General features: G+C 38.2%; 5 protein-coding genes across 9 annotated transcripts; 2 read left to right on the top strand and 3 right to left on the bottom strand.

Moving 5' to 3' along the window:
- Positions 1-336: 336 nt before the first annotated feature.
- Positions 337-4213, bottom strand: LOC18591189 (glutamate receptor 2.9-like). Its single transcript, XM_007017161.3, has 5 exons — positions 3946-4213; positions 1797-3100; positions 1354-1651; positions 863-1260; positions 337-748 (listed from the first exon to the last, which is right to left on the bottom strand). Exons 1-5 carry the CDS (start codon positions 4211-4213, stop codon positions 380-382), a joined length of 2637 nt encoding a protein of 878 aa, XP_007017223.3. The 3' UTR covers positions 337-379.
- Positions 4214-4884: 671 nt separating this feature from the next.
- Positions 4885-8136, bottom strand: LOC18591187 (glutamate receptor 2.7-like). The gene is made up of 5 exons (XM_018125457.2): positions 7869-8136; positions 6400-7700; positions 5955-6252; positions 5465-5862; positions 4885-5376 (listed from the first exon to the last, which is right to left on the bottom strand). Exons 1-5 carry the CDS (start codon positions 8134-8136, stop codon positions 5023-5025), a joined length of 2619 nt encoding a protein of 872 aa, XP_017980946.2. The 3' UTR covers positions 4885-5022.
- Positions 8137-9237: 1101 nt separating this feature from the next.
- LOC18591186 (DCL-like protein) lies at positions 9238-12034 on the top strand. 4 transcript variants are annotated; one of them, XM_007017153.3, is made up of 4 exons: positions 9238-9736; positions 9842-9956; positions 11331-11509; positions 11683-12034. In XM_007017153.3, the coding sequence occupies exons 1-3, from the start codon at positions 9378-9380 to the stop codon at positions 11502-11504; spliced, it is 648 nt and encodes a 215-aa protein (XP_007017215.2). In that variant the 5' UTR covers positions 9238-9377; the 3' UTR covers positions 11505-11509; positions 11683-12034. The 4 variants fall into 4 exon arrangements, with proteins under 4 accessions (XP_007017215.2, XP_007017217.2, XP_007017216.2 ...); XM_007017155.3 differs by having other exon boundaries at positions 11599-12034; XM_007017154.3 differs by having other exon boundaries at positions 11585-12034.
- A 3681-nt stretch (positions 12035-15715) lies between these two features.
- LOC18591185 (ABSCISIC ACID-INSENSITIVE 5-like protein 5) lies at positions 15716-19600 on the top strand. 2 transcript variants are annotated; one of them, XR_001929059.2, is made up of 5 exons: positions 15716-17528; positions 18319-18390; positions 18506-18535; positions 18616-18819; positions 19288-19600. XR_001929059.2 is itself a non-coding variant. In XM_007017152.3 (4 exons), the coding sequence occupies exons 1-4, from the start codon at positions 16395-16397 to the stop codon at positions 19360-19362; spliced, it is 1311 nt and encodes a 436-aa protein (XP_007017214.2). In that variant the 5' UTR covers positions 15722-16394; the 3' UTR covers positions 19363-19600. The 2 variants fall into 2 exon arrangements, 1 of the variants encoding a protein (XP_007017214.2); XM_007017152.3 differs by lacking the exon at positions 18616-18819 and having other exon boundaries at positions 15722-17528.
- A 216-nt stretch (positions 19601-19816) lies between these two features.
- Positions 19817-24305, bottom strand: LOC18591184 (THO complex subunit 5B-like). Its single transcript, XM_018125811.2, has 8 exons — positions 24001-24305; positions 23593-23883; positions 23036-23372; positions 22275-22612; positions 21923-22179; positions 20997-21594; positions 20786-20917; positions 19817-20422 (listed from the first exon to the last, which is right to left on the bottom strand). The coding sequence occupies exons 1-8, from the start codon at positions 24226-24228 to the stop codon at positions 20156-20158; spliced, it is 2448 nt and encodes an 815-aa protein (XP_017981300.1). The 5' UTR covers positions 24229-24305; the 3' UTR covers positions 19817-20155.
- Between the last annotated feature and the right edge of the window lie 111 nt (positions 24306-24416).

Genomic DNA, 24416 nt, shown 5'->3' with positions numbered 1-24416 from the left:
GGTTTCTGGAATGTGGGGCCTACTTGCCAGTTTTAATCAAGGGCTTAATTGATTTCTTTTAGCATAACTGATGGGTTGATGTCTTAGTAGATCGACCGTGGCCCCCAGCAGGGCTGCCCTGGATTGGTTCCCAAAGGGAACAGATTCAGAATATTCTGAAGAACGCAGCAAGCTGTAAAATAAATAATAGCAAAAATTGAATTTTTCGTCTGCTTGATTTGGTAAATATAGAATAATTAAATAATAAGGTTTGAAATGCAAATCCAAAGCAAGCTAAGATTGAAGGCAATATGGCTGGTAAATCGTTTTCTTAAGGGGAATAAAAAAAAGGGAATAGGTGGTAAGAATTAGTATTACTTTCAATGATAATTCTTCTCATTTACAATGGAATATACATCAGCATATTGCCCTGGTTATTTGCTCGCATGACGGGGTTTCGAAACAAGAAGCGAGATGCGACGTTTCGGTAGCATTGACTGTGAAATGCATATGCCCATCTACGGATGTGCCTTCTAGCCAGACGCAGGGTAGTGACCAGGAATGCAAAGGCTGAGACTCCACCTGAAATGAAAAATAGGGCAGCGAATGGCTGAGGACCTAGACTTGAGCCATCGGTTATAGAGGTTGAGGAGGAGCAGTTGGAGGGGGAGAGCAAGTGCTCTTCCAGTTGCCGCATTTCTCCACTTTCCTTTACTTTGAGGATTGCCTCCGAAATGTCAAATGTCAGAGGAGAACCCTTCGGAAACACCTGAAGTAGAGAACCAAAATATAACCAACATTAATTCAATGAAAATGGATATCCATATGTTAACGAAACGCTTGGTTTCAGAATCTTGTAAGAGAGAAGAATAGTAGGGATTACAAAGCCAAAACCACCGAGCTTGAAGGTAGGTCCTGTCATGGTGTACCCTGTACAATACTTTGCAAGGAAGACTTTTGCATGAGGGACAACAAAGAAAGCTGCTTTAATATCTCCCTTCTTAAAGGCGACCGGATAGTCATTAATGGAATCAATTTTCTTGATGTTGTCTGCCTTAAAACCAATGACATTGATCAAATACCTCACAATAAACGAATTCCCATTATAGCCAACTGGTGCATTTGTTCTCAGAAGTGTCTCAATATCTGAAACAGATGGTTGGAGGCGTGAGATTGTCAACATGGAGGTGAGGCTTGCAGTGAAACCTGCTGTTATAATTAGAATAGAAAACAGCCATGGCGCCAGCACAAATCGAGATAAATTGCTCCTTAAATGTTCTCCTGCAAATGATAATATTTTCAGAGTTCTTTTCTACATGATAAAGACATACAGGGATTAAAGGAAAGGGTAAAATGACTTCGACTGAGACTTACTTTGCGCGAAGAATATGAGGGTGACAGAGAACCAAAGCACTGCCCCAAACCTATCGAGTTCAGGGTTATTTTCATGTTCAACTAGCCAAATAACACATCCTATGAAAATGTGCATTGTTATAGTTATTAGCCACATTCTCTTTGAAAAGGTGTCCATGAACATCCATACTTCTTCTGACTTATCTTGTTTTACAGTGACTACCATAATAAGTCCAGATTCAGCATATGGCTGTGAGAACTCTGCATACTGACATCTATCTGCCATTATATCTGTATCTCCAACTGCTGCATCTAACCCCTACTAATTTACATGAATCTATGATCAGTGTTCACCATCCAAAGTTATGAATGACAATAACATGGTCAAACATTTGAAGCAGCACTTTATAGTCAGAAACGGTTCAAATATTCGAATTTGCCACAGGAGGAAGAAGAAATCTAACCTTGCGATACACTTCTTCCACCATTTCGTCATATGTGCCAATGAAAGGAACCAATTCATAAGGCAATTGATAACGCAGATGCTTAACAACTGCTTTGAACACATCAATTGAAAATCCAGTAACATACCAACCGTTCTTGCCTTGATCATAACTCACTTTCACAAATTGCTTAAAGGCACCCCTAGCAGGAACCCCTATTTTCAGTGGTTTCTCCTCATCACCGGAAGTCCATCCCTTTGGAACAGTTTGCACGCCACCAGGCCACTGAATCGAGCCTAATTCTTTCATTGCCCGGTTGCCAAATCTGGTGTTCACTTGTTCATGTCTGCCAGAGTTTTCTGTGAATCCAAACTCCGGAGACCAAACTGCTATTTCGCTGTGGCTTTTGCCCACCACATTAAAGATCTGAAAGGTTGTTGGATGTTGCGATGATGTGACATTATTTAACCTTATTTTTCCACTTAAACCTTCATAATTGGTTGATAATATTTCTCTATATAATTCTTTGGATGTGGCATTTGCTTGTGAATTCTCCAGGGCTTGAGCAATGGTCCAAGCTGCATCATAAGCTTGGAGAGCAAAAATACTTGGGTTAGAATACTCTTCTTCGTCAGGGAATCTTATGCCATAGATCCTTCGGAATTTCGTTTTGAACTGTCTAAAAGACCTGCTAGAGTCTATAAAATTTGTTCTAAATCCAAGTACACCTTGCATTTTATAAAGAGTTGAAGAATCAACAGAATCAAGAAGGCTTGCAATTTCATCTGCGACAATCCACACATAGCCTTTGTCCATCATAGCCATTTGCTTAGCCTTCTCAAATAGCAAGACAGCAAACCGTAACGATGATTGTACGACTATGAAGACCCTGTTGCTCTTGCTCTTTAGCTTCCTTAGCTCTTCTTCTATGGCACCATTTTGGTCTGAAAGAGATGACAGAGGTGGGAAAGCTAAATGATATTCAACCTCTGAACCAACTACTCGAAGTGAATCGGAGAGTAGGATTATGAATCCTGAATCACCAGAAAAATCATTGTTGTGTTCGAAAATTGCAGTGATTTTTCGCCACTGGAAGAGTTCAACTAGTGCTGCAATGCATCTTATGTTGAGGTTGATGTCATTACTGAATTGGACGAAAAATGGCAATTGGTTAGGCATTGATGTTGGTATGGTGACATGTGAAGTTAGGGATATGATGGGGATATCATTTGTTGTTTTTTCGATCTCGGATACTATAATTGCTTCCTGCTTTCTGATTGCCCCAATCACAGCCTGCACCCTTTCAATACCAATGAGCTCTAAAGCTGCAGCAGACGTTGTAGGATTTTAAGTCTGTTAGTTGCTAAGAGTAATTAAGGCCTTATGTGCTTGTGCGTTGTGGTGGCTCACGAGCAGTGAAACAGGAATTCAGCATTTTAATTTGTTCCAGAATATATTGCATTTTGTTTTCATAACTTAAAATAATTTTATACTTTCTTTTACGTTGGACAGCTAGATGTATATTATTGTTGTTATTAATATTGTATGATACACAATACGTATCGTACGATACATTACGATATCAGTAAAAAATAATAATATATATTGATATTTATATCATATTTGATTAAGTATCGAAAATGCATCGTTCTATATCCTATACGTTTTTTATAAGTTTAATTCTATTAAATTATTAAAATTTTATTTATTTATTTAAGTTGAAACATGAAAAACTATTATTTATGAGTCTAAATTTTTCAGATTTAAATTTTAAACAAAAAAATATATACTAAAAAAATTAAATACCTTTTTTAATTCAACATTTTAAATATTTTTTAATTTTTAATTAATAAATTAATAAAATATATATATATATATATATATTATCTAAAAATATATACAAAGAATATATTAAGGGTTTAAATTAAAAAATAATTCTCTTTTTCAATTTGTATCCTATAATCTTCAATCTTATTAATAACAAATATAACATTTTTAAATTCTTTCTTTATTTTACATATATAAATGTTATTTATAATTAATTTTAAAGTTTTTTTATCATATGTCTTAAGATATGATACTTTATACTCAAAATGTGTCTCGATTTAACAACTACATGATTCCCTTATCTTCTCCTCACAAGTCTATGATAGTTAGAATGAAAAATTACCAGAAGAAGCTGCTCGAGCTGAGCTTCCATTTGTATCTTTGAAACACAAAACCAGGTGCCCTGAGCAAGTTGAGTGATGGAAATCCTGGATTGCCATTTCCATCGCTATTCTCTGCTCTTTCCCTGCACGAGAGCTGTAGTCAATAACGACACCTATTCTTCTGGTTATCCCAGGTTTCCCTACACAGTCATCCCCTCTTTGATTAGCCTCACCAGTTGGTTCCTTCATTACCAGCAAAAGCAGGAAGAAAGATAGGACAAGGGACATGTTTAAGTATTCAGACACTTGCCGAAAAGGAAGCAAATTCAGGCAATAACGTACCCCAGATAATTGGAGACACCAGGGAAAGGACCTTTAAGAAAAAGCAGAAATTGGCTTAAGAAATAAGAATGGTCATTGAGCGAGTTAATTAGCTAATAGTTTCTTCAAAATCTAGAATTATTCTTTCCAAGTTTTCTTCAAATGGATGTAATATGTATAGATTATAGACTTTTCTCTTATCTGGTAGTAACCACCGAAACTTCTCACGGCCTCAACCTTTAATTATATGTATTGAAGTCAAGTATTCCGGGTAGGTGAGGGAGTGATCTTATCTAGAATTATTCATTCATGCAAGCAACTTGTGAGCTTGGATTTCTCCCGGAGACTTGGGAGGTTTAGCTCAGTCACAAAGGTTGAAGAAGGAGTGCTCAAGCAAAAAGAGTAGACTGAAAGCCATTAGATTACTTTGAATTCTTGGGTTGTGAGATTCTTTAACAAAATTCAACTAAATGCATTTGCCAATTACCGTATTGGAGTCATAAATAATGGCTTACTAAAGTCAACAATCATATTTTGTCCCCCCATAACAAAAGTCAACAATCATAGTGAATGAATTTTGGTTCAGTATAGTTTGGGTTGGCACCGGCAATTGGTTGAGGATATTTTTCTAACTCTTATTATAATATATTCAATATTTCACATAGATACAATCACGTAGAGATGGGAAATATGTACAACTATATGTTTAGGAAGTCTCGACTCTCTACCGTTTCCATTTTTCAAACTCATCGACCTTAGTTCTATGTCATCAAAATTCAGCCGGTATTTCTCTGAAAGAACCCAAATGTGACATGTTGGCAACATGCGGTGAGAAATGTGAATACCCATCTTCGGGTTCTACTTAGCTTGGCCTGTATGAAATGGTTGTGCCTTCTCCCCAAACGCACGGCAGTGACTAGGAAGGCAAAGGCTGAGACTCCACCTGAAAGTAAAAATAGGCCAGCGAATGGGCGAGGACCTAAGCTTGAGCCCTCGCTTATGCCGGTGGTAGAGGAACAGTTGTAAGAGGAGAGCAAGTGTTGCTCCAGTTGTGGCATTTCTCCATTTTCTGTTACTTTGAGGATCGCCTCCGAAAAGTCAAATGCCAAAGGAGAACCTTTTGGAAACACCTAAAGCAGAGAAAAAATGTTATGCAAAGGACAAATGAATGAAAATGGTTAGATATGTCGATAAGAAAGAAGGATTTGCAGGAATTACAAAGCCAAAACCACCAAGCTTGAACGTAGGTCCTGCCATGGTGTACCCTTTACAGTACTTCGCGAGGAAGACTTGCGCATGAGGGACAACAAAGAAAGCTGCTTCGATATCTCCATTCTTAAAGGCATCCGGATAGTCACTAATGGAATCGATTTTCTTGATGTTCTCTGCCTTAAAACCTACGACATTGGTTAAATACCTTAGAATAAATGAATTCCCATTACATCCAACAGGTGCATTTGTTCTCAGAAGTGTTTCAATATCTGAAACAGATGGTTGGAGGCGTGAGATTGTCAACATGGAGGTGAGACTTGCAGTGAAACTCGCTGTTATGATTAGAATTGCAAACAACCATGGTGCCAGCACAAATCGAGATAAATTACTTCGCAGTGGTTCTCCTGCATGTTATAAACTTTCAGAGTTGCTCTCTTGTATATTAGGGACACGCAGGGACGTAATTCAACACTTAATGACTTTATCGGAGACTTACTTTGCGCAAAGAATATGATGGTGACTGAGAACCAAAGCACTGCCCCAAATCTCTTGAGATCGGGGTTCTCTCCATGTTCAATAAGCCAAATGACAAAACCTATGAAAATGTGCATTGCTAAAGTTATCAGCCACATTCTCCTTGTAAACGTCTTCATGAACATCCATAGTTCTTTTGACTTATCTGGTTTCACAGTGACTACCATAGTAAGTCCAGATTCAACGTATGGCTGTGAAAACTCTGCGTACTGATATCGATATGCCATTATTTCTATATCTCCAATTGCTGCATCTAATCCCTACTAAGAATTTACATGAATCTATGTCAGTGTTCACCATTGGAGGTTATAAATAACTATGACATGGTGAAACATTTGAAGTGTAGCGATTTCTAGTCAAGTATGGTTCGTTTTTGGAATTTGCAAAGGAGAAAGAAGAAATCTTACCTTGCAATAAACTTCTTCCACCATATCGTCATATGAGCCATAAAATGGAACAAACACAAAAGGCAATTGATAAGGAAGGCGCTTAACAACTGCTGCGAACACTTCTATAGAAAATCCTGTGACATATGAACCATTCTTGTCTTGATCATAACTCACTTTCACAAACTGGTTGAAGGCACCCCTAGCAGGAACCCCAATTTTCAGTTGCTTGTCTTCTTCGCCTGAAGACCATCCCTTGGGAGTAGTTTGTAAGCCGCCAGGCCAATAAATCGGGCCTAATTCCTTCACGGAACTGTTGCCAAATCTAGAGTTCTCTCCTTCATGTTTGTCAGAGTTTTCTGTGAATCCGAACTTTGGTGACCAAACTGCTAACTCTCTGTAGCTTTTACCCACCACGTTAATGATCTGAAAGGTTCGATGTTCCAATGTTGTGGAATTTTCGAATCTCATTCTTCCGCTTAAACCTTCAAAGTTACTTGATAATATTTGTTTAAAGAATTCTCTGGACGTAAAATTTGCTTGTAATTTCTCCATGGCTTGAGCAATTGTTCGAGCTGCATCATAAGCTTGGAGGGCAAAAATACTTGGGTTAGAATACTCTTCTTCTTCGGAGTATCTTACCCCATAGTTCTTTCGAAATTTAGTTTTGAACTGTCTAAAAGATTTGCTAGAGTCGATAAAATTGGTTCTGAAACCAAGTACACCTTGCATGTTATAAAGAGCTGAAGAATCAACAGAATCAAGAAGGCTTGCGATTTCATCTGTGACAATCCATACATAGCCTTTCTCCATCATAGCCATTTGCTTAGCCTTCTCAAAAAGCAAGACAGCGAACCGTAAAGATGATTGTACTACTATGAAAACCCTGTTGCTCTTGCTCCTCAGCTTCCTTAGCTCTTCTTCTATGGCACCATTTTGGTCTGAGAGAGATGACAGAGGAGGGAAAGCTACATGATGTTCAATCTCTGAACCAACAACTCTAAGTGAATAAGAGAGCAGAGTTATGAGTCCGGAATCAGAAGAAAAATCGTTGTTATCTTCGTAAATGGCAGTCACTTTTCGCCACCGGAAGTTGTTGACGATGGCAGCGATGCATTGCATGTTGACGTTGATGTCATTAGCCATTTGGAAGAAAAATGGCAATGGGTTGCGCAATGATGTAGGTGCTGTGGCAGGTGAAGTTAGGGATATAATAGGCAAAACCCTGGTGACCTTTTGGATCTCAGATACTAGAGTTGCTTCTTGTGGTCTAATTGCTCCGATGATGGCTTGCACTTTTTCACTACCAATGAACTCCAATGCTGCAGTATATGTTTGAGGATTTAAATAGTGTTAGTAGATGAGGGTTAAAGCGCTGTGTGCTTGTGCATTGTGGTGGCTCAGAAGCAAATTCAAGCTGGGAAACTTCAGATAGAGAAATTCAGCCATCAAATCCTGACAAGTTTATGCATGTTAGAATAAGAAATTACCAGAAGAAGCCGCTCGAGCTGAGGTTCCCTGTGAGTCTTTGAAGCGCAAAATCAGCTGCTTCGAGCAAGTTGAGCGATGGAAATCCCGGATAGCCATTTCCATTGCTATTCTCTGCTCCTTCCCGACACGAGAGCTGCAGTCAACAACGCCACCTATTCCCCTGGTTATCCCACGTTTCGTTACACAGCTATCCTCTTTTTCCTTAGCTTCAGCAGGTATTCCCGTTGTTAATAGCAACAGCAGGAAGAAAGGTGCGACACGGGACATGTCCAAGTCTTGAGAGAATCACAGCCCCTTGTAAACGAAAAGCAGGAAAATAACTCAAACAGGGTATCTAAATTCAAGCAACTTCAGGCAATGCTGTGACCCAGACAACTGGAATTACGCCGGGAATATCAAGGACCTTTCCCAAACAAGTAGAAGCACCGAAAATCTGACTTGCGAATCTTCATTTAGCCTGTTGCTGAATAGTGGTTCAACTCTAGTTAGAACTAGAATTAATATTATTCTTAAGTCAACACACGATACCCTACAAGTTTAAAGAAGGTGGTTGCTACCATTTGCACGCTTTCCAATAGCTTAGTCAAGACTCCAAAGGTAGAAGGAATTCCCAAATGAAGAGAGTAGACGAAGGGCTATACCATGAATTTGAATTGTTCAATGGGTTTGAGATTCTTCAATAAAATTTTCAAAAGAAAGATGGATTCTCAAACAAATCCCAAGTTGTGCTGTTGCTTTCTTTATCAAATATTTTTTCCAATTATCAAATTGGAGTCTTCAGTAATATTGTTTATTGCTAATGTCACCAATGATGATTGAGAGAATATATAAATTAGGTTTAGTTTTAGATATTATGGGCAATTATTAGTAATTTCGAAATATATATATCATATGTATTTATATATATATATATATCTCTCGTATATGATTAATTATTTAAATTTTATAAACAACCAATAGTCTCACATATTATTTAGTACAAGCTTTTTATGTGCATTTCACGCTATTGAGATTGGTTCTAATTTAAGGGGAAAAAATTATTTTTACTTAAGCAAGTACACTTCCGATTAATATTCAAAAAATGCTATTTAAAAATGAAATAAAATATGGATAATATTTCATTATTATTTTTCTTTAACATTTTTCTACTAGTGAGATATTCAAAAATGAACTTTAATTAGTTTCTCAAACTAAATAAATCTAAAAAATAGAATAAAGTAATGCCAAAAATCAATTTGATCAAGTCCTAACCACAGATTGGGCCTTAACGGGCCATATTTTCAACCCAAGGGCCGTTACCGGCCCAAAGAAAATAACCAAACCAAAAAATAAAAGGCGCCTAGCTGGACAAAGAGGCGGTCTCACCAGTCACCATTTTATCAGCTGAGATTTCCCTTCCAATAGCAAAACGCTCTTCATATTTTTCATGAGCGTTGATAATGTGACCGTTAACTCGTCCGATTCTTTCTTCAAACTACTTCAGAACTCACTGACTCACTGAGCTCGTCATGGCTTCGGTTCTCAAGCCGCCACCCTACTTTCACCGTAACTGTATCTCCATCTCCTCCTCTTCCTCCCCGGTGATCTTATCTTCTCCCTCCCAGCGAACGACGTCGCTCCAAGTTCGCTCTTGCGCGTTGAGGACCGGGTCCGACGGGGGAAGAATCGGGAGCCAGGAATCTTACGGGGCCGATATGTTAAGGAAGCCAAGTATATTGCCACCGAAGGACAGTGGTGGAACTTCGGAACAAGAAGAGGGCAGTGAGGGAAAAAGGAAGAGGGGTAAATGGATTGATTGGGAAGATAGAATTTTAGAGGACACGGTTCCTCTCGTTGGCTTCGTTAGAATGATTATTCATTCTGGCAAGTAAGTAATTTCATTTCTTGGCCTTATTTATATTTTATCTAATTCGAGTTTTCGAAGTTATTAAAATAAAATGTTTTTGATGGTAATGTTGTAAATTTATTGCAGATATGAGAGTGGAGATAGATTAAGTCCAGAGCATGAAAAGACGATTCTCGATAGGTTGCTTCCATACCATCCAGAGTGTGAGAAGAAAATTGGATGTGGAATTGATTATATTACAGTATGTTTCTTTTGCTTTTCGAGTTTCTATCGATGGTATTTATTATAATTTATCATGTTTGAGCTGACCAAATTAAATAAGTCATACTTCTTTTGAGGGTGCTGAATATTTGTCTTTATTTTTTTGAATTTTTGTTGATTTTAACTGCATTTATAGTCTTCGTTAAATTTGAACACTTTGCCTTGTTAACAACTTGATATAGTGGAGGCAAATAGTGAACATTTGTGCTTGCTCAACAGCTCGTTAGAATGTAGAAAATTTCGTGAATTCATGCTTAGTTTTAGTTAGAAAGATTATAGGCTAATCAATTAGTGGAATTTCTACTCTGGGTAATTCACATTTTATACTGATAAAGCATTCACCTTACCTTTCTGCTTTAGTTTTCACCATTCATTTGGTCTTCTTTTTTTCTTATAGCCTATGGAGAATCATCACTTAAAACTACTGTTTTCTGTAATTGTATCTCCTCCATGGCTTCATGCTTATCATTCCTTGGTGAGAGAGCTTGATTCCCATGTAGCATCATGCAGGAACTATTGTTATCCCTAACTTTGGATACCTGTTATAGTTTCCAAATGATTCCTATTATGTTATTATTATGTGGACAAGAGGTGATCATGGACTTGGTTAATGTAGTAACCCGGCAAGATCAATCTATGCTTGTGTTTGTTTAAGACTTATCTTCGGTTGTTACAGTGATTTCTATGCGAGTATGTATCTTATTTATTAGTTTTCTTGTGTTTGGAAATGTGCAAATCTGTAATATTACCATTGCTTTCATTACCTTTATGTGGTGAAACAACCTATTCAATATTGAATCAAATTTTGTATTTAAATATTAATTAAATCCTTTCTGTTCCATAAAAGTCTAAACCTTGTTTATAATTTATGTTCTGCAGTTAATGCTGCACATAATCAGAATTTTACCAAGGGGATGGCACATGATATTATTGGTTCAAAATCCTTTCTTAGACTTGCTCAGTTGCTCTTGATATCTCCATTAACATGGATAGCATTGCAACTTGCACAGATCACCATAGTCCAAAAGCCACATTGTATTCAATTTTCAAACAAGAATCTTCTTCAAATTTTAGAAAGTGGTCACTTCAATAGGTTTCAATCTTTTAGGGATTTGGGGTGACGCTGGGTCTCTCCTGTCGATGTTTTAAAAAACAGAATGAAAGCAATAAAACTACGAGACCAATGAGCAGGCATGCAAAATTGAGGGGGAAAATCAACTAAAAGAAAGGAAACCTCTTAAGTAATTAAAATTTTTTATTATGGTATTTACACAAGTTAAATGGTACTGCAGCCCATTTGGTGAACTTTTGTTAATTAAGTAAATGATGAACACTTCTTATTTTTGGTTCACAGGTTGGTTACCATCCTGACTTTGAAGGCTCAAGATGTTTGTTCATAGTTCGAAAAGATGGAGAACTGATTGACTTTTCTTACTGGAAATGCATCAAAGGCCTGATCAGAAAAAACTATCCTCTATATGCAGACAGCTTCATTCTCAGACATTTTCGACGGCGTAGACGGAGTTGATGAGGGTAATATTCTGAACTTGTCAACCACTTTATGTTATTATGTCAGGTTGGTTGCCATCCTGACTTTGAAGGCTTAAGATGTTTGTTCATAGTTTGGAAAGATGGAGAACTGGTTGTCTTTTCTTACTGGAAATGCATCAAAGGCCTGATCAGAAAAAACTATCCTCTATATGCAGACAGCTTCATTCTCAGACAATTCTGACAGTGTAGATGGAGTTGATGAGGGTAATACTCTGAATTTGTCAACCACTTTATGTTATTATGTTTAGAGGATTTTTTTAATTTTGTTCTTATTGTTTGTAATATGTCATATTAATGAGCTCAAATAACATTGTAGAAATTAAAAGTAATTATTGAAAAATCTTAAAATTTAAATGGTGGGTGTAGTTTCTAGAAGCATATTCCTAAAAGATGATACTGAGTTTTGCTGATGGCTTGACTGGTAGCTGGTCTAAAAGGTCAAATGTCCATATATCCTTAATTCATGATACTTCTGTCAGGGAATTGGATTTCACTATTTTTCTGTTTTGCCTCTCTCTCTTTCTCTCTCTCTCTCTCGCACACACACACACACATGCACATCAACATGCACACACATGCTGCTTTGGCTAAACCATATTGCATCAGCTGTTCACATCTAACATGACCGTGAGAGAGAGACTTGTGATGCTATGTCATTTATTTAGGAGATAATAGGAGTTGTGTTGCTGCGAAACAGATATTAGAAAATGGAGATAAAGATCCCTCACGGTTTCAGTCAATAATGTAGCAGATGGATTGGTAGGTTCATTGCAAATAGCGACCACAGTGTTACTCCTTTGTTAGCTAAGACTATCTGTTGATATTTTGGTTTCTCTGAGGCAGTGGTGCACAATAACTTACTGCATTTGCCCCAAGTGACCTCCTATAAAATAGAGGTCATAAAGAAATTAAGAATGTAGGTTAGAGACTGATCTGTCTAACAGATCTATTAAGTATAAACGAAGAGGCATCGACCTGAATTTCTAACCCCTGGAAACCATACTCTTTTGCCATTACAAGGCCATAGCTGAGGCCCTGAAGTTAAGCTTGAATGCAATTGTGAAAATCAAATCTCCATCATACTCATCAGGGGACATAATTAACTATAGGATGGGCCATCCTCAGACAAACTGGGTGGCGTAAAGAAAGGAGGAAAAAAAAAACCGCAGTTGAGTTTGATTTCAGCTTGTCTCTCTTCAACATTACTAGTGACTAGTTCTATAAAATTGAAGAGAAATTAAAGTCTATAAGAACTAGGCTATTTGTAGTATAGTCTCTTTTTCTCTCCGTTATATGTCAAAAGGTTCAAAGAGATAGCTTTCAATAAACGGAAAAAGAAGTTGTGTTATGGTAACGAACAACCAATTATCAACCTCATAAATTCCAACTGATGAGAGAAGGCTTCATGGTGCTCTTTCATTTGCCCTTTTTGCTCTTCTTACCTTTTCCTGTGACCTTGTCACGCTTGTTGTCTGGTTTTCTTGATGACTTGCGACATTTTGTCTTATTTGATGCAGGGCTGTCATTACTTTGAACTTTTAGTAACAAAGTAATACGAGCTAAGACCCAAAGTAAATTATTGAATTGTTGGTAACTGATTGATAGGAGTTAAAGACCCAAAGTTCCATTAGCAAAACCCAATATTTAAATATAATTTTTTTTTTGTAGTATCATTTGAAGCAGGGCACCCGTCAGCTTTCCATCTTGACCCTAACTCTTCATGAACTTTGAACATAATCAGAAAATATTTGGCTGGATATGTGCAATCTGGCTTTTGCATTTATGTTAGTTTGTCTAGCAATTGGGGAGAAGGAGATACTCAAGTCACCCACGTCCAGGCACTTATTGGCCAAGGAAACCAAAAAGAAAAGCATTATATAAAAAAACAGGGTGTTGGTTGCACACGAGCTAGACGTCACAGTCTCTTTGGTCTTGGAACCGGAAGAAAGTTCAGAATCCCATAAATTGGATGGAACCAATCCATTCTTCAAAGTTCCATACACAGAAAAGTCCAGATGCTAACAGTGGGGAAGCCACCGGGTTCTGCACCACGTGTGCGGACCAATTGAAACAATAATTGATCAGGAATAGGCACTGTAAGATAAATGTGGTGCGCACCAATACCCAATTATTTGGGGGATTTGGGTGATAGGGGAATGGGACACGTATCTCCTTGCACCTACTCTGACCCTAGGTTCATGAAAATGATTCATATTTATCTTTGGGTACCATTCCCTTTTCTTTTTGTTCGATAAGGATTATGGTATTTCTCGTATTCATGAACGTTTTACCTGCCACTTGTAGCAAAGAGAGAGCTTTGTCCTTGCTTTAATTGCTACTACAATGCAACTGTATTGTACAAAAAGATGTCCCCATTTGGTGCATAAGATATACTAGCTTGAATAATCATAATTTCTCATAATAAATCTCGCTCTAGGTAGATTTTTATGGAATCGTATTGTTCTATTGTTTTACATTTCAATTGAGGATAGATGAGATAAGAGCTTGAGAAATCATAGTGATCATATCGTTTTTGTAAACTTAATGCTACTCTGTGCATCCATCCAAGCCACCCTCGGGTTGGTTCAAAGTATGCCGACATCCAATCTTGTCAGATGATCATAGTATGGGAACCACCCAAAATTTTTTATGCAAATACGACCATAGGAGATGTTACAAAGTCTACTTCTCTCCCTCTTTCTTTGCTTTCAATTTAGGAGTGTCGGAAACCCATATTAAAAAAAAAAAAAGAAAAACAAAAAGAATCTTTAACCCAATTTTCGAAGAAAATTCAGACAATTGACTTACCATGTGTTGGTACTTTAATTGATCGACATGTGTAAATGTTCTTTATTCAATAGTGGTGCGAGTTTTGTCTTTTTGCAAAGATGGCCTTATTCTACAAAGCAAAACCCCACATCCTCATCTGTCACTTGAATAAATCCAATTCATGTATAGATACAAAGGCTTGCAGCCTTTTTCCCTATTTTGGGTCATTTGGAGGGCTTGAATGAAAGGAAGTATCTTTTTCCAAAGGAACCAATTCAATGGACTTAATCCTACCCGTTTCCCCATTAATGATTCCCTTTGTAAACCTCTTATCTTGACTTTTTATTTGATCGCACATGAAGTATCAAACCCCACATAAACTTAAAAAAGTCTACAATTCCCCACCGCCTTTCTATAATTAAACCTGGTAATTAGGTTATTAAGTAAGGAGAAACAACTTCTTGTTCCCATCGTACGCCTAATCGAGGTATATGTATGCCTACCAGCCACCTATTATTATGAACAAATATTTTTGTATTAGCAAATAATCAACATTTTCTATATATACTGCGGCAAATTGTGAAGAAAAAGGAGATGATAATGCATTTCATTGACTAAATTTGGTTTGCAAAGGCCTTATACTATCTAAGAGGTAGAAAATTAGGTGAAAAACCGCTTTAGATGACTTTGGCAAATCTTTTTCAGAATTTGGCATTGCTTTTGACCAATCAAATACAGAAAGGATGAGTTAGCTTAGACTAGTGATTCCATTGGCCAAATCTCAAAAATAAAGTGCTATTTCAGGTAACGCTGGTCTTGGGTTGGCTTAGTTTATACTGTACAATAATCAAACAAGAAATTGGTCAAAAAAAATAGAAAAGAGGAAATGGATTTGAAAATTCAAGGTGTAAGTATCAAAAATCAATTGCTTTATCACGTGTACGAAACAAAAAAAGGGATAAACTTGGAACAAACATGTTGTTTTGACCAAATTACCCCCCGCTCACGGCTGCGCCCATTGCTCTCTCTTTTGCACTTATCTCTTGTCGCTATCTAACCAACGATGCCGCTACAATCCCAAATTCACAGCCATCACCACCGTTCCTTACACGCAAACGTGGACGGCTCAATCCTCTCCATGTTTTGACTTTGGATTGGTCGGATCTCACGTCACGGCCTCCTACCGCTTCCCTATTGGTCCACGTCTCCCGAATCCAGCTGGCCCACGGAACATTAATAAAAAGAGGGATGAAAAGGCGAGGAAAGAGAGAGAGAGACAGAGGGACACTTGGCGCTTCCACGAAGCCCTAAGTCGCGAAGAAGAAGGAACCAACCCTGTCCGAAGTAGCCACCAGAAACATATACACACACCAAAAAAAAAAAAATAACAAACACGAAGGTAAAAAATACACCACTAATTCTTTTTTTTTTTTTAATATCTCTCTCTAGTTGTTAGCTCTTTCATTCTTTATCTCTTTAGCTCTTGCCCATACTTCTCTTTGCTGTCTCCTATTTTCTATTAAAATTATTTTGAAAGTTTGATTTTGTTTTTAAAAAAATTGGTTTTTTTTGGGGTAATTAATGAACTAATTTGTACTGTTTGTAATTTTTTTTGTTGGGGTATTGGTTGCGTTTTGATCTTTGCTGCGTACTTTCAATTATTTTGGTCTGTTAAATTTGTTGGGTTTCATTTTCTGGATCAAAAAGCTCATGTTTTCTTTAGCTCAGATCTTCAACTTCCTAGTTGGTGAAAACTGAGATTTTCTTGAACACAACGAAATGTTAGATTTTAGCAACACTAAAAGTACAAAAAGGAAGTTTTGATTATTAGATTCCATTTTTATTTGCTTTCCTTTTATGTTCATGTTTTTTGGATTGTTTTTCTTAGTTAAAACTGATGAAAAGAAGTTCCTGTTTTTGTCTGACTTGATTCGGGGTTTTTATGGTGTTATTGAGAAGTGAACTTCCCAAATTTAGAAAAAATATAGCACTTCAATTTGCATTGGATTTTATTTATTTTGCTTTCCTTGAAGTATAGGAGCAAGGGACTATCTTTTTTTGGGACCAAATCCTTTGACACTGTTTTATCCAGATTTTAATGGGGACTAACATGAACTTCAAGAACGTTGGAATTAACCCACCGCCGTTAGCTGACGGTGGCGGGAATAAACCGCAACCGCCGGGGAATATTCAGTTAATTAGACAGCCATCAATCTATTCTCTAACCTTTGATGAGTTTCAAAGCACTATCGGTGGAATGGGCAAAGACTTTGGGTCAATGAACATGGATGAGTTGTTGAAGAACATTTGGAGTGCTGAAGAGACTCAAACAATGGCTTCTTCCAGTGGTGGCCTAGAAGGAAATGGAGGGTTACAAAGGCAAGGGTCTTTGACTTTGCCAAGGACACTTAGCCAGAAAACTGTTGATGAAGTTTGGAAAGATATAGCGAAGGAGTATTCAATAGGGAAAGATGGGATTGGAACTGGAGGGACAAACAATATGCCTCAAAGGCAGCAGACTTTAGGGGAGATGACCTTAGAGGAGTTCTTGGTGAGGGCTGGTGTGGTAAGAGAGGATACCCCATTGGTTGGGAAGGTTAATAATGGGGGATTCTTTGGGGAGTTACCGCCGTCCGGGACTAATACTGGGTTTGGAATTGGGTTTCAACAAGGTGGTAGAGGTGCAAATTTGATGGGGAATAGGATTTCTGAAAGTGGTAATCAAATTGGTATTCAGGCTTCCAATTTGCCTTTGAACGTTAATGGAGTTAGATCAAACCAGCACCAGTTGGCTCAGCAGCAACAGCAGCACCAGCAATACCAGCAACCAATTTTTCCCAAGCAACCTGCTGTGGGATATGGAGCTCAGATACCTTTACAAAGCGGTGGTCAGTTAGGGAGTCCTGGAGTTAGGGGTGGAATTGCTGGGATTGGGGATCAGGGACTAAGTAATGGTCTTATTCAGGGTGGTGCAGTGCAAGGTGGAGGGATGGGTATGGTTGGTTTAGGAGGGCCAGTCAGTGTTGCAACTGGATCACCTGCTAACCAGCTTTCATCAGATGGGATTGGGAAGAGTAGTGGGGATACTTCCTCAGTTTCACCAGCTCCTTACGTGTTTAATGGAAGTTTGAGGGGTAGAAAATGCAGTGCCGTGGAAAAGGTTGTAGAGAGGAGGCAGAGGAGAATGATAAAAAACAGAGAATCAGCTGCAAGATCACGAGCTCGCAAGCAGGTGAATATATTTGATTTAATCATTCATCTATGTTTCCTTCTTCGTAGGTTTTAAAGTGTTAGTAAGCCTAGTTTGGACAAGCACAAAGTGACTGGTTCATCCGAGTGTAAAGGTAGATAATTTGAAATATGCGTTACTATCATCTCTAAATCGAATATCTGAAAAGTATTATCAGTCTGTTCATATGAGTAACTTTTCCCGACTGAGTGAGAACTTTGTTTAACTTTTTGTGCGTCTTGTGTCGATTAAGAAAATAGCCTAGACTACATTAATATTCATGTTAGGAAATCACATATACTTTGTAGCGCCAAGATCTGTCAAAGATTTTTAACTCTGCTTTAAATGCACTTCGAGCAACTCCTCCCACCCAGTTTCTTCTTGTTGTGGCTTAATGAGTTTCACTAGCCATTGACCTTCTGCTTTTATTATCTGTGACATGCTGCATCCCAAAACTTCATGAAAGATTACGCTGCAGTATGGTAATTTGATAGCAATCTGACATGAGAAGAGATGAAAGATTTTGAGAAGTCGAGGTCATGAGAAGTTATAAGGATCCTGTTTGTCACAAGGTAATGGAGCATTTGTTTTAACATGAGAAGCTGAAGCTGTATCATATAAAAATCAGTAAAACCATTGATTAAGGCTGACGTCTTGACCTTGTTGGCTTTGCTATAACTATGGTGAATCAAGACAGTTCTATCCTGCAGTAATAACTGGTAAAACTTATGGTGTGTCTGGATTTGTGCTTTTAAGTTTCTTATGATTGTTGCTCTTTTGCTTCTCTGCTTAGGCTTATACAATGGAATTGGAAGCAGAAGTTGCAAAGCTAAAAGACGAGAACCAAGAATTGCGGAAGAAACATGTATGTTCATTCTCTTCTTTGTTTCAGTGCATCCTTCGTCATTTGTACACATATCCACTACTTGTTGGCTCTGGCAAACACATGCTTACATTCTCGTTGACTTTGATTGCTGCAGGAAGAAATCATGGAAATGCAGAAAAATCAGGTGCCTTGAAGTTTTCTTTTTGTTATTTCTGTTGTTATTGCATAACAAATTAATTTATACCCTCCTCAAATTTCATGAAGCATCATCCCTGTGCATGCATGTGCATCAAGCTGCATTCAGATATCACATCTTCTTTTAGGAATTAGGAGTTGTGTCCTCGTGTTTGGAAACTCCGGAGGTTTTGTGTTGGGTTCACTGTGTATCCATCAGAGCATGATTGTCATTTCACTTCAGTTTATCATGGAGTCCTTTGAAAGCCCTCAATTTTTGATTTGCCATTCCCGGTGAGTGTTCTAATCTGTTGCTCAAATGAACATTTGCATTACATGAATGTTCAGTGTTCTAATCTGTTACATGAATGCATTACATTTGCATGATGTTTCCCCATGCCCAAGGGGACACATGCAGGACTTGTTTTAATCTAGTTAGACAAAGTCCATTCGTGAGAACCCCCTGTAACGTATAACATGCAATGAGAAGGATTTTATTTGTTGGCATTGAGCTTAATTGTAAGAATGAGTCTCAGAAAGTAACTAATCCGAAATGCAAGAATGAGTCCATTTCATTTGTTGGTTTCCAAGAATTGTTTGGTTGTATTCTTAGGATAATCCATGTAGGAAGGCACATGAGCTGTAAAGTCCAGTATTTGGTGACCCCTATTAGCAATTAGAAAACTTGCTTCGAACTTGGGGCGACAATTGAACATTCCATTCTCTAATCTAACCCTGTTTGCCTTTGGTGACCACCAACAGGTCATGGAGACGATGAATATGCAACAGGGAGCTAAGAAGCGATGCTTGCGAAGAACGCAGACGGGTCCATGGTGAAGTAAAAAGGGTTGGAGTTGGGATTCTTGGTTAAATCATGTATGGCAATGGCAGGCGGTGGTTGTACATATTTTAAGTCAAGGGTAGCTGTTCTTCCTTTAGAGTTGGAGAGACGAACGAGTGCGGTGTAGATTAAGAATCTTGCCAATATTTGTAATTTTTCTCTGCTTCTTTTGTGGACATCATCATGGCTCTAAGTTAGTTACACCATATATGTAGATTTCAAGAGCTTCCCCGACCTTGAGTTTATTATTATTAGTACCACGTAGATTAAATCCTCCAATATTTTGTAAACGAATATCTGCCTCTGTTTATGGAGCGGTGAGGACGGTGCATCGATTATGCTTTTTTCATGTACACCATCAATCTCTCCGTAAAAGCAACTAATGACATGCTTACAACACTAATTGCTCCATGAATAAAAAGAAGGAATGCAACTCGCGCAATCAAACGCTGAAAGAAACCCCTTGCTTTTATTGTTCTCCCTTTGAATTTAGCAAATCTGGAGAATCAGATCCATATTGAAACAATTCCCTTCAGTGTTGCCACAACAACCTTATGTTCACTAGTAGATTCACCATTTAACTACAGAGGGAATACAGCATAAACTGCATATGCACCTGAAGCTTGGGAGGAAACACAATATTTTGCAGCACAAGCAACAAGGTCATCCCTAAATCCTTTCTTTCGTTAAAGAATCATCGTCGAGTTACTTCCTCTGAACCTCAACTAGCAAGCTAGCAGCCCAGCAGCACCGATACTATCATTACTTTCAGAGCACATACTTTATATTCTAGAACGGATAGCCAGTAGTGCATTCCATGTCCTTCCAGGATATCATTTTCCTACGATCCCTACCTCTGAATGATCTCGCAAGAAGCCTACCACTAACAGGTTTACACAAGCCAACATCAATCACAGAACTACTCTTCCTCTTTTCAGAAGATGGAGATGCCTCATCCATGTAATAGTCGAACAACATAGCAAGACAGTACACTTGATGTGTTAAGGTGTAATTTTCTTGATCCGGGGGTACCATCTTTAACATATGAAGATTTACCTACATGATGCAACAAGAGTGTGAATTTATTGAGCATACATAAGAAAGATAGTAATAGTAAGCCCTCAGGAAACACATTCAAGTAGTTCAGAGAGAATACTAAGAAATTGGTGTTAACTCAACTAGCGAGCACATTACTGTTATGATATACCAACAGGACAAAAGGTCTAAAACCACACTACTTTTAATAAGTGAAACCATTATCATTTACTGTCATCTTGATTCATCATAACAAGCATGAGCTCATAATTAACTATGCTTCATTATAATGGCATTCAATGTCTATATGCCTAAAAGAAAATACTCCAACAAATCACCATGCATTAATGTGAAATAGCTACTTCAGAAGTACTGATTGCTTACCTCAGCTTCCATAGCACGTATTTCATTGTGCCACTGAAAATAGTCATTCTCAAGAGAATTTTCTCCAGGAGAAGAGTAAAGATTCACTGTAAATAAAGGAGGCCTAAGAGGGTACTCCATACTGATCTTAACCTGCAACAATACAATTTAGTGTCAGCTTTCCATCATTAAGATTGAACATAATAGAACAAAACAAAGCAATACATGACACCTTGGCTTCTAATTTCATATTCTGCCCACTTGTGTCCATTTTCCTTGTCAAAAGGAGAACAAATTCCTTGATACCATAGTCCACCCATGCCTTTTCAGCTATTTCATAGCACTGAGAAGAAGCAGTGTTTTCAGTCTCTGTCTCTGCAGGCTCATCCAGATCACTGTCAGTCTCCAGCATGAAGTCAGACTCATCATCATGTTTTTTGAAACTTGGTGATTTCCCCTTACTGACTGGAGACAAAATGTTCTTTGAAATTAAAGCCAACTGCTTGGAATGGTTTAGACTGGATCCCTTTAACATAGTAAGTTTAGCATCATTTTTGACGGATGGAGCTGAAAGCAAAGATGGAAGCTCTCCATCTTCTCTTAACCCCTCCAGCTCTTCCTTTGACATACCAGATCTTCCATCCATATCAACATCCATATGCTCTTGAACCGGTTCTCTGTCAGGAACAGGTTCAGATGAAGTCTCATTAACTTTGGGTCCTACAGATGACCAACTATGTAAACTGCATAAAGGGGTATGCAAGGCCCATGGGACACTTTTACAATTCAGAGAAGGCCATTTAAGCTTCATAAGTGAATCAAGCTGTTCCCTGTAATTCAATGAAAGAATTCCAAATTTTCAACAAAAAACATACCATACTGAAGGCAGACAAGCTAAGAGTATCCAACAAGGAGTTAAAGAAATATTCCAACACATAAGATGCATCAAACAAACAAGTTACACTAAGCAGAGAGATAAACTTTGCACTAAATCCACGTCAGCGACTTAATATTTTATAAAGATGCCAACAAGAACCCTAGCTCAGAAAATTAGGACCAAATATTCAGATTTGACCACATTGTGGTATTCACTCCTATTTGCTTCCCTACTGTTTTCTTGACGACCCAAACTCCAAAACATACAGGGCAGTGACTCACACAAGAGCCAGCTCAGCTTTTTTCCGTGAGCGGATTCTTTGCACAACTGTCTGCACTCGGTTCTGCTGGCGATACAATGCAAGACCAGAAACAACAGCATCATTTTTGGTTTCATTGTTTGAAGTTTCATTGCTATTAAGCAATGGTGAGACCTCCGGTAAGAAATCAATTCCTGCCAAATGCTGCGCCCACTTATATGGACGTGAAGTTCTCCTTTCATCAAATGTAACAGCATCACCAACAAAGAGCTTAGCCGACTGCAATAGCATTCAGAACAGTCATTGTTACATGGCAAGGGTGAGGGTGAGGATGAGGGTGAAAGCAAGGCATGTAATAGCTATGAGACACAAACCTGGTGAGGCAGATCAAGGCCAGTGTCATCAGGAAATAAATTGCAAAGGATATTATACTCAGGTCCTTCAGTTGACCCTTCAATCCCAACACATACAACATTTAACTTTAACAAGTATTCAAACTTCAAAGTGATCAGTTTTGCAGATCTAGGATCAGATGCTTCATCATCGTGTATGTGAAGGATAATTTTCAGAGGATGAACTTGATAGATTCCTGCCTGGTCAATAGCCTCCTTGCTCGGAACCCTCTTTGGCCGCTTTCTCCTTCTCTGGCCATCATCTTCCTCATCAGGTACATCATCCTCCAACCTTGAGCTCTCTACACTGGTAGATATACCTGGCCATTAACAATATCAGTACTCAATTCAATTTTTTTCTGAAAGAGAAAATTTCAAATCATCTACTACCAGAAGCCACGGCCTGTTAGATAACAAGATAAATTAAAGTATAATACATATCAAAGACATCAAAAGCTAACTGAGAGAAAATACTTTGTAGAAATAAACAGGTTTAATTACTCTCACCCTCCTAGCAGTTTAACCATACAACTTGGTTAATTTTGTTAGCAACCATATCTTCAACTTAAATGCTGCACACCATCTTTTGCTAAACTATTAATGGCAAGCTTTATGTCCAATAATATTATGTCTTTTTGCACTAGCCTACTTGTCCGTTGTTTTGAGTAGAGAGTACAACTTAAGTAACATCCAAAAAGCTATTGACTCTGCACAAGCCACAAAGTAAGACAAACATCACTCACCATTGTCCTTATTTGCTTGCTGGCGAGCGAAAGCTTGAGCATCCTTCATACTTCCTATGATCTCAAGATCGATATCTTCTCCAAATGCTTCCTTCTGGGCCGTGAACTGTGAGTAAATCACGTAAAGTGGAGGTGGAAGCAGTTCAGCCGAATGATGTTGCTTCAGTTTCTTTGTATGCAAAACACCTAATTGATTCTGTACAGGCAATGATGCTTTCTTTAGGGACTTGAGGTGCGAAGGCAGGCTTGACAGAAACTTCTTTCGATTTGCTATTTTCTCCAAAAGACTTTTCTTCCGTTGTTCCAGTTTTTCTAGAAGTTTGCATAGCTCTTTCCGCTGAGACAAACAACATCCATAGTATGCTTAGCAAACCATTTGTTTGTCGCCAATCAGTTTAAATACTAAGACAAAGATGCCTACTTCAATTCAAAATGTATAATACATTGCCCTAAACATGAACAAGGTATCGGAAAGACTCAAATTTTCCACAAAATTAAAACAATACATAAAAAAATGTATATTTATTTATCAAAATTTGATTTAATTAGTACTTTACCTGAAAGAGTTCATAATTGAGCCTTTTGAGCATCAAATTATGCGAGCTATCATCAGACAAATTAGAACCCTTAATTTCTTCAGGCCCGTCGCGAAAAAACTCCTCCTCCGGTACAAGCTCGATATCAGGATACTTAGATTTGAAATCCTTGCAAGCTTTTATAGCTTTCAAATAATGGCCCTTCTCGTACATTAAATTGTGAAGCTGCAACGTCGTGAAATCCACCGGCGCCTTCGCGCGTTCCGTCTCCGCTTTCACTTTGTCTTCCTCCAACAATATGCTACGATTCGCCTGGAAAAACAATAAAACAAAACAAAACCCTAGATTTCAATTTCTCCTTTAAAAAAAAAAAAGCTTCTCTTTAATGGATAAATAGAAATGTAAAAGAGACAGAGAGAGGAAGATGACCTGGCGTAGGTTGACGAAGTGGAGGAACATTTGGGTGACGAGTTCTCTGAGATCGGATTTCGGTTTGTCTTTCTTTTTGATTGAGAGGACTTTGGCGACGATCTCTTCCACCGAGGCTTTGCTTTCTTTAAGCAAATCGTAGGGAGATTTCTCAGGCTTGCGCGGCGGAACTGGTAACTGCGAGCTCTCTTCCACCACCATTCCCTCCTCTATCTCCCCGTCCTCCATCTTCTTCCTCCCTCTACTGTCGCCCTCTGCTTCAGTTATAGCTACTACTTCAAGCCTTCAACCGTGAGCAGACAACAGTTAGATTAAATGGCGACCTGCTATGCTCTGGACTTCTTGCTATCAAAACGACGTCGTGACTCTCCCATGTTTCGGATGGTGGAAAATCTTTGGGTTATATCATATATGGG

The sequence above is a fragment of the Theobroma cacao genome, chromosome 8 (genome assembly GCF_053813885.1).
Source record: "Theobroma cacao isolate CCN51 chromosome 8, ASM5381388v1, whole genome shotgun sequence".
NCBI classification, from domain to species: Eukaryota; Viridiplantae; Streptophyta; class Magnoliopsida; order Malvales; family Malvaceae; genus Theobroma; species Theobroma cacao.
This window is presented reverse-complemented; position numbering and strand designations above follow the sequence as displayed.